Source organism: Ceratotherium simum, chromosome 5, assembly GCF_057802395.1.
Source record: "Ceratotherium simum simum isolate JZ-2026a chromosome 5, ASM5780239v1, whole genome shotgun sequence".
NCBI classification, from domain to species: Eukaryota; Metazoa; Chordata; class Mammalia; order Perissodactyla; family Rhinocerotidae; genus Ceratotherium; species Ceratotherium simum.
Genome location: NC_141904.1, coordinates 5,731,963 through 5,742,248, shown reverse-complemented (window position 1 = coordinate 5,742,248; position 10,286 = coordinate 5,731,963). Strand labels below are relative to the sequence as shown.

At 41.0% G+C, this 10,286-nt stretch overlaps 1 protein-coding gene across 1 annotated transcript in view; it reads right to left on the bottom strand.

Annotated features, from left to right (window-relative positions):
* Positions 1–2,860: 2,860 nt before the first annotated feature.
* Positions 2,861–10,286, bottom strand: part of LOC101390189 (ceruloplasmin-like) — a 38,662-nt gene continuing 31,236 nt past the window's right edge. Inside the window, exons 17-19 of the mRNA XM_004419264.3 lie at positions 8,801–8,940; positions 4,661–4,823; positions 2,861–3,125 (exon numbers count right to left, since the gene is read on the bottom strand). Of these exons, the coding sequence (XP_004419321.1) occupies positions 4,665–4,823; positions 8,801–8,940 (299 nt within the window). The 3' untranslated portion in view covers positions 2,861–3,125; positions 4,661–4,664. The remainder of the gene's footprint in view (positions 3,126–4,660; positions 4,824–8,800; positions 8,941–10,286) is intronic.

The window sequence follows — 10,286 nt, the reverse complement described above, 5'->3', positions numbered from 1 at the left end:
ACTTATCCACGATCCTCGGAAATGGTGGCCAGACAGAGAACTCGACGAGCTCTTGGGTACCAGCGCTTGTGTTTCTTGTTGTCCCCAAAGCTGTCAGAAGTTTCCTTCAGATCCCATCACTGCCACCAATACTGTTAAAAAACAAAATTCAACTGAGTAAATGTTGAAGATCTTATTGGCTTTACTCAATGATTCATGAATCGGGCAGCACCCCATCTAGCAGGTAGAGCTCTGAGGAGCTATTCAAAAGGAAAGACTTTTATAGGCAGAAGTGAGTGGGACAAGGAGATTATACTAGCAAAGAGAGGATTGGTTGTGGCAAGGTCACCTTCCTTTAGGGGAGGGCAGGAGTCTTTCAGGCAGACGACCTCACTAGTGCTGACCAGGTGATTCCAGACTGACTGTTTTAAGATTCCATTCCTGGGAGAGGCTGAAACTGTAATTAAATTCAGTGTTAAGTCTTGGTTTGCTGATGTGGGTGTTAGCATAAGTGACTCCATTTTGAGCCTTTTTTTTTTTTAATTAACACCACAAATAGGTATCATTGTTATTATCTTCATTTTATAGAGGAGGAAACTATGGATAAGAAAGACTTGATACCTCATCTGAGACCCCACAGCCAGTGAGTGGTGTAGCTGAGATTCAGGTACAGGCCTGTCTGATGCAGAGAGGCGTCGCGGTCCTGAGGGTATTAGAGTGGGCTCCAGACCACTTTAGCCTGGGCTTCCAAGTCTCTCTGCACTTTGGAAAGATTCTTTCCAGGATTGGTTGTTCTGTTGGCAGATTCAGAACTTTCATTTTGTCAGTTTACATAAAGATGACCAGGTTTAGAGGGCTGATTGATTGCCAACGAACCTGGAGAATAAGTCAATAAAATTTATGCTTTTAAAAGTAAAGGAAGATGGGCATATATTATTGGTCATTTAAAAAATTTGTTTATAAATCTGGACAGAAAATCGTATTATGGAATGAAGTTTTCTTGGTAAGTACAGAATTTGAGTGAAAGAATGTATATTCCTTAAAGCATATTCCTTTGCTTTTTTTCTTTGATTTTTTTGCACTAACAATATTCCTGTTTGAATAGTGGGTACTCATCATTAGAATAAGAGCACCTTCCAACAGCTGTGCAGGAGACACATCCCACTGATGTGTTCTTAGTCTTTGACTCTCCCCTGGTGAGAATGCATTCAGATGGCCACCCTTCCATTCAACTCCATTCACTAAATCACACGTCACATACCCATTAAATGAGGGTTTATTTCGATAGACTGTGACTCTTGTCCATCTCTGAAACCCATAGTCTAGGACTGTGTTCTTAAATACATGAATAAGTAGATGGATTAAGCATTGTTCTTGGTGAGATTTGGGCAACACGTCTCTCAGTTTCTTAAAGAATATTCTAGTTTTATCAGCAACACCTTTAAAACTCTCAGACTTGGATGTTTCTTGGGGTGGTGGGGTCTAGTTACATCCAGATTTTATAGGTTCTTATTAGTTTCAGTATCAAAGAGTGAAGTAGTGTTGTTAATTTTGTCTGATGTTGTAATAGTATATTTAGTATATTAATTTGTAAAAGTCCTCTTCTGGAAACACATATTTGAATATTTTGGGGTGAAATGATATGATGTCAGGGATTTGCTTGGTAATACTCCAGGTGTTCATTTATTGTTTATGAAATTAAGAAGTCAAAAAGTGAAAAGAATGACAAGTCTGACTTTGGTTTCAATTCTCATGTTGAACCCTTTTGTTTAACCAGTTCCTGATTTCAAATATTCTTACTTATTGTCTAAGGCAGAGACTGTTAGCCAACCCACAAGACATTTCTAACTGCTTCTCCCTGCTATTTCCACTAGAGAGGCTACAAAAGCTCCTTTCCAGCCTTCCCTGAAGTTACAAGTAGCCAGATGATAGTGATTTGAACAATGAGGCAGGCAGAAGTTGGCTGGGGCTCCTCAGAAGACTTTCTGCTTTCCTGATAAAAGGAGAAGATGTGGTTGGTGCTACTCCTTTTTCCTTCTTCTCTGCCTTCAACCTGGATGTAATATTTGGAGCTGCGGCAACCATCTTGCAACCATGAGGCAAGAGGCATCAGGGAAAGGCCAATGGCATTAAAGACACTGGCCCTCACATCATCAAGTTGCTGAACCAATCCTAGTAGCCAACTACCTCCTAACTTTTTTTAAAATTTGAGACAAACACCATTGATAATCTCCTCTTAGCTGGGTTTTCTGTTACTTGTAGCAGAACACATCCCAACTGTTAATATTGCTAGATACAAAGTCAGAGCATGAGTCTTTATTTTTGGTTCTGGAAAACTGGCACTTATACCTTCTGTAACCTGCAGTCTTCCAAGCCTAAGGCACAGTATAGTATATGGATTTGCATTTTTGTGTGTGTGTGTGTGTGAGGAAGAGCAGCCCTGAGCTAACATAGCTCTGAGCTAACATCCGATGCCAATCCTCCTCTTTTTGCTGAGGAAGACTGGCCCTGGGCTAAGATCCGTGCCCATCTTCCTCTACTTTATAGGGGACGCCACCACAGCATGGCTTAACAAGCGGTGTGTTGGTTTGCGCTTGGGATCCGAACCTGCGAACCCTGGGCGGCTGAAGCGGAGCGCGTGCACTTAATCGCTGAGCCACTGGGCCGGCCCCTGGATTTGCATTTTAAAGACTGCTTCACATGTTTACTCATGCTATGAGAAGTGCATTTTTTAAGGTTTGCAAATGTTGCAGTTTAGGGTAAAGTCTTGGCTGTATATATTTTTTTCCGAGCCAGACTTCAGTTTGCACCTGCTCTCTTCGTCCCTTTGCCTCCCTCACTGCCATTTGTGAACAGCCTTGTCATACCACTGTGGGCTCTACTTCAGGGACACAGCTTACAGAAAGAGGAGGCAGCTCACATACAAAATTTACCAAGAAAACTTTTATTTCAGGCTAGTTTTCCTGGTCCATTGCCACGCAAGTCTTTACCCAGCCCCTCCTAGACACCTCCATGAGTTTTCCTTCTTCAGCAGCTCCTGCTCATACACTTGTCAGGATTTATGCCAGGGAAAGAAAGTTCATGCTGTAGGAAAGAAAGTTTCATGGAGGTCTAAGTTGGAATATTAAACAAAAATGATTATATACCTGTAAGGAAAAAATATAAAGTTTCTGTAAGTCCTAAGAACATCTTTAAAATGACTATCATTGCTTTTGCAACAAAAAATTTCCTTATTAAATGGATAGCAGCATCGTTGCCCCTCTCCCATGTGGACAGATGACCTGTAGACTGAACCAAGTTTGGCTTTATGTTATTAGGGATGCAAAATCTAGTTTCTCAAAGAAATGTGGTGAATGGGGGATTTATTTCTTGGACACCACACCAAAGCCTCTTTTACTAAGAATGAATGTGAATGATTATAGGAATAAGAGTAATAATTATTATAATTGCATTAGTAATAATGTTATAATTGGTATTAATAGTATGTTGTAGGTAAAAATTCTATTTTGGGCTAATAAGTTTTTGTTTTTGTGAGAAATGTAGTCTTTATATTCAGAGAAGATTGTGAGGAACTGTCCACAATGAAACTCCTTCCCCTGCCTAGCTGCTCCGTCCTTCAGCACAGAGCCCCACAGAGAGCATTTCCACAGAACTCAAGAGCTACACGGTATATGCTCAAATAGCATATGATATACACGTGCCATAGTTTTCCTGATTTTAAAAGTAATTTAAACTTTACAGTAACCTCAGAAGAAGCAGAAAAGTACAAGAAGAAAATAAACCTCATTCATAATTTCACAACCTAGAGGGAGTCACCATTAACATTTCAGTGGATTTCTGTTCAGTCTATATATATATATATCACTTAAAAACCTCATTTAATACACACACACACGCACACACACACACAGCATTTGGATAATATTTCAAATACTATTTTATAGACTGCTTTTTTATCACTCAATATTGTATTATAGGCATTTTCCCATTAAAATTTTAAGGCACGATTTTTGAAGTTGGATAATACCTTAGATGCTAATAGATCATTTGCTTGTTTTCAGTTTTCCACTAGCATAAACTAATGGGGTGATAGATATTTTTTGGCAATGTTGAAAATTTTCTGAGATCAATTGCCAGGTGGAATTACTGAGTCAAAATATTAGAATCATTATTTAGTTTCTTTCAAGAGCTGTGGAGATAGTCTATACTTCCCTCAGAGCATATGCAATGGACCCATCTCACCACACTGTTATTGATACTATCATTGAAAAAAGAAATCTTTGCCAAATTAATAGCTTCCTCACTCAAAAAGTTATCTTACTGTTGTTTAAATGGGGTTTTTAAGTGATATGATTATTAGCAAGGTTAGATATCATTAGAGGTTCAGCAGTCATTTGTATTTCATCTTCTATGAATTGTCTGTTCAAATCCTTATGCATATTTTATATGAATCTGGAAATTACATTTAATTCTAGAGTATCTTTTATCAGATGAGAAATAGCTACCTAAGTTTGATAAAGAAAATAAAACCAGAGTTTCTTGGTCACCTCAAAACAGTAATCTTTGCATGAATGAGTGGTGTGTCATATTACGTAAATGTTCAGTGGATCAGATACCCTTATATACACATTGAGTTTATTAAATATGATCAATTCTAATTAATTTGGCTAATAGCTCTTACCTTTTCATTTGATTACGGTGTAAGTGCTTTCCATTCCAGCCCCAATGTGAATGCTAACATGGCAATGAAATAACCAGGTTCCAACATCTCTTGGATACATTTTTACAGTTTGATAGACTCCAGGAGGAAGGTCATAGACGTCAGAGCGATACAGTCCCGAATCCTCAACAGGAGACAAACACCATTAAATAGCTTATACAAGGTATCAGTCATTTACACATCTTACCATTTGCCATAACTCCCCAATTCTAATGGACTTTGTTAGATGACAATTAGAAAGCATTAGGTGCTGTTGCACCTCTCCTCTGAGTATAGTTGAGGGTTTGGAGCCTATAGTTGAGGGTTTAGAGGAGGAGCAAGTCCCAGAACATTTCAGTGATAGGCCACAGGGAAACACCTCACTCTAAAAGGATACCTGTGTCGGCATCAGTGTTAGATACCTTGTCAGCATCTCATACAAAGGAATGCTCTAGATTTCAGAGAACATTCGGTTTCCCAAATCTCACAGGTTTTAGCTGAAACATTTCTAACTAGGGCTGTTGGTAATGTGAAGATTATAATTTCTTGAGATGTAACTAATCAGGAAAACTCATGGTTATAGGAGGGAAAAGAGCTCGTCTGGCTCCTGCAGCTATGTCTGCCGTCTTGGGATTGGGGCTGAGGACTGAGGGCCGTAATGGCTGCTTTCTCTCTTCAGCAGAGAACCTGATATTTAGGAGATTACGTCCTCTGTAGGCTACTTGGATTTTGAAAGATGAAGGCCCAGGGTCTGGAGGAGAAGGATTAGGAAGAGAGTAAGAGGGATACGAATCGCTCTGCGTAACAAAATGGGAGGTATCTGGAGGATGGGGGACGTGCTGGAGAGTGCAGCTCAAGATGGGGGTCCAGAATCATTTGAGGAGAGAAGGGATTTGAAGAGAGTCTGGAGTGGAAGAAAGTGGAGAAAGAAGTCCTGAGGGTGAGAGGAAGAAACAGGAGAGCCTGAGGGTCTCAGTGATACGTGGTGGAGGGTGATTGAAGACAGGGCTATCTAATGTCAACTGGTAAGTGCTTTCACTATGCTATTGATTAAGGAAAAAGCCTTGTTTACCCCCAAACTTTCACTGAAGGTCTATGACGCACAGTGGTCTTAGTTTCATGGTTGTTTAGGGGAATCATAGAAAATGGGGGTGCGTTCCATTTGAGAACTGCACAGAGAGGGGAAAATATCAGCCACAGGAGATGAGAGGCAAGGGAGATGCACAGAACCAGGAAGGAGAATTGGAGGTTACGAGAAGAACTTCAGGCTCTCAAGACCTGGAGACACTGGAAGGTGGAGAAGAGGAGGCTGGGCCGTTTCCTACCAGATGCAGAGCGGGGGCTTGAGTCTCTGTTATTTGGGCACATTAACTTTGCATCTAAGGTGACCATAATACGGGTGACATAGATACATTTCTACCATGTCAGAAAATGTAGAGAGCAATAAGAAACAATTTTAACTAAGAGATGTTACATACAATGTACAGTAAAGGTACAATATGTACCTGGAGCCCTGGCACCGAGGGAGACCGCAGCATTACGGAACAGGAGGTGACTAGCTAGCTTATTCCAAGACCAAGTTAGTAACCCCAGAGGGCTGCTCTGCTGCCCCCAGGAGTTCCAGGATGTAAAGCCCAGCAGTGACATCAATGCTGGTGTAATTAAATTATACCAAGGGATGGGAGACTACTTATGATCATCTGTGACGGTTCAGAGGTAACAGCTAGAGTTGAGAGCTGGTGGTACCAGGCTCTGTGGGTTAAATAGGGTTGTTCCTAAGGGAGGCAGTGTTGTGAAGAGGTTCAGAGTGAGGGGCTCAGTTCCTACTTCTACCACTTTCTGCTTGTAGGAAAGTTCTTGATCTTGTTAATCCTTCATTTCATTCCCCTACAAAATGGTAATAAAATAGTGTCTATCTCATGGGGAAGTTCTGAGGGTTCAGTGAGAAATCCAAGCAAAGTACTAAGCATAGTATCTGGCATATAAGAAGTACTTAATGACGGTTAGCTATACTTATCATTAGAGAAAGGTTACCATGAATTCCACTTAATTCAACACCTTATAATCATTTATTAGGTGTAGCCCTTCAAGTTTAACTCTGATTTCCTTTTATCTCCACACAATACTTGGCCTGGTTCTAGGATTATCAGAGGCATTTGCTGAACTGAACATCAAATATACTGTAAAAAACTGTAACCAGATTTTAAGTCTCACTCTTTTGTTCTAATTCTTAAAGTCTAATGTAAATAGTATGAGCTTAATAACAATTCTAATATCTAGGGTTTTCCTTAAAAAATATGGGCAGTGTACATGGAAGTATAGAGAAAGGTCATGATGGACCTGGGTGATGGGTAAAGGGATTCATTGTATTATTCTGTCCACTTTATTATACAAAATTCCATATAATAAAAATAGTTTTTAAGCCCAAAAAATGGCTTAAGAGAAACAAATTTGTTCATTAAGGGATAGGAAAGAAAGCAATAAAGGTTTGTGTAAATCAAATCATGCACATTCATTTAATTTACTTCTACGATAGACCCTGAGCATTAAGGAAGCTTTGAACAGAATACATCTAGAATTCCAGACAGCTCTGTGTGAAAGTTCCATCAACGTGGAAAAGATGGATGGTATTATGCCAAGTGGTTAGATTAAATGTCTGAGGTGTCAAGTGCATGGAATATAACTGGTCCTCAATTGTACATTAATGTTTATACACGGATTAGGATGAGGAAAGTGCTCCTTAAGTAAACAAATGACATTAACTTGGAGACAGAAACTGGAAGGATAAAAGAAAATATTTATAATAAATTAGAGAAATGGCCAGTCAAAAGTGGTCAGTAAAAAAACAATTGTAAAGAAGAATGACTTGTGGGGTGAGGGAAAACAATTCAGACAGAAGATACAAAGAGGCTGAGAATACAGAAAACAGGGAATGATGGCAACAATAATAAAAAAGGAACCATAAAGCCAGTTGTCATCTAATTCCACATTTTTATCTTATAACAAATGTTAAAGGAATGAGAGAATTAGAAAGCCACCATTTGTAATTCCCATTACAAAAACTGATTCGGGCAAGATTCATCAATGGATCCTTTTTAAAACTACAAGGTGAAAAATTATTGGGGATTAAAATGTGTAAAAAAAAAATCAAAGACTGCTTATTTATTACAAGAAGATGATGATACTTTTAAAAGGGAGAGAATGGTACACGTCACCTTAAAAAAGTTATCAAACTTAGCCTCACCAGTATCAGCACCTGTTGACATCATGTCCCTCTTGCTGTGATATGTGAGAAGTACACAATATCACCTACGTAGTATCTTTGCCAAAGAGGTTTGACATGGGTCTAATCTCGAGGAAACTATCAGACCAATTCAGGACGTGGAACATTCCACAAAACAACTGGCCTGGACTCTTCAAAAATGAAATGTCATGAAAGATTGAGAAAAAAAAAAGGCAGAAGGTCTCTTCTGGTTTTAGGAAAGATATGACAATGACAACCAAATGCTCTGTATAGAAGATTAGATCTTGGATTTAAAAAAAACAGTTATAAAGAACATTTTGAGGACAACTGGAGATATTTGAATGGATTGTACGTAGATTACCTTATGGAATTAATGTTAATTTGGGGAGTGTGATAATGTTATTGTGCTGGGCAGAGATTGTCCTTATTCTTAGGGTGCACATGCTTTTGTATTTAGGGGTGAAGTCATGATGTTTGCAATTTACTTTCAATTGGGTTCCAAAAAATATATATATAGAAAGGAAGCAAATGTGGTAAAATGTATGTGAGTATTCAAGGTGTTTTTCTGTTATGTTACTAAGGAGTTGAAAATTTTCAAAAAAAAGTTGGGATACAAAAGGTGAAACTAAAGATGATTATAGATGTCTCATTTACTTATCGAGTAACGTCAGATTGCACTTCATGTATTCACAAGCACTTATCAAATGTCCATGGGATATAAAGAACTAAATGTATAATTATTTACTTGTATCTGATATAGATTGTATGTACTGAACCTCAGTTGTGCCTTGGTCATTTCCTCTCCAGCCCTGTTATCTTGCCATGCTGCCCCTGCAGCTGCCCCACAGTCATTCAACGGAGCTGCCCAGGGCTCTTACCGTGTAGTCAAAGCTGTGGCCGTGAAAGTGAACCGTGTGCAGGTCAAACTCACTCCCCATGCCAATCAGGTACCAGTTCACTTCATCCCCAACGTGCAGCGTCAGACCTTGGTTGTTTCCAAACATTCTCCCGTTAATTGCTGTGGGGGGACACCATTTATTATAGTCAACAAGGATCTGAAATAATGTGGGTTTTTAAAAACACCTTGTAGAAAGTATCATGGATGTTTTCAGAGGCCATGAGGATTTTAAAGGCAGCCTAAGGAAGCTGTTAGACATGGCCAAGCCATCCGTTCATGGATGTGTCTAATGCTTGAGAGCTGTTCTTGCCCGAGGAAATGCAGCACTGACTTTGCCTTGACGTAATCAGGCTGGACTAGAATATTTCACAACTAAGGGCATTTAAATTGGCGGATACTTAAATATGTCTCTGTATTTAAAGTATATTTAGATGCGACAGAAGTCAAGATGGCGGCGTAGGCAGACTCGGAACTCACCTCCTCCCGTGGACACAGCCAATTTACAACTACTTGTGGAAAAATTACCCCTGAGACAGAACTGAAAACTGAATAAGAAGAACTCCTGCAACAACGGACAATCCTAACTGAGGTGGAAGAGGCAGAAACTCCCTTCTGGAGAGGAAAAACGCCGCCTTCACAAGCCGCCACCTTCACGGCCGCCGGGAGCAGCTCACAGGTACGCAGCCTCCCTGGAGGCGCGGGGTCCTGAGCCGGGGAGTGCCCCCGCTGTGGGCATTTTGTGGACCCAGCAAAATCGACACCAGGGGCATAATATCTGACTGTGCCTGCTACTAAAACACTGGGGAGCACCCCCAGAAAACCCGGTTCACAAAGAAACTAAAACCGGCTCTTAAAGGGCCCACGCGCAAACTCACCCGTTTCAGAAAGCAACCTAAAATCACCAGAAAGAAAGGTGCACAGTGCTGTGGTGAAAAGACACTCACCTAATAGGCCCTGAGTGCATCTCGGTGAGGGGTGAGACCTCTCCAGGGACTGGGACATTGGTGGCGGCCATTGTTGTGGCCTGGTGTGGGTGTGCTGACACAGACGCCATTGGAGTTCTCCCTGAGGCCTGCTAGCCCAGGGTCTGCCCCACCCGCTAGAGCACTGATTTAATCCAGCTCAGCCAGGGCAGGCAGCCCACCCTAGAGACTGGCCCCACCCAACCACAAGCCCTCAGGCAACTTGTGGGCCTGCATAGATTGGTGACTGGATTCTCTGCAGCCTGGCAACTGAGCCGACTTCAGTGGGGCAGGGCATGCACAAGGAGCCGGTGGAGAGTGTGTGGGGCTCCCACCGTGGAGAGACTGGGTCTGCTTGGGGAGGTCGGGGCATGCACACGGGGCAGGACTGTGTTGACTGTGTGTGTGGACCTGTGGGTGGCAGGGCTTGTCAGCTGCAGAAGACTTGTGCTTCTCAAAGACCCACATGAGGGTTTGCCCCACCTTCCAAAGCCTGAAACAATT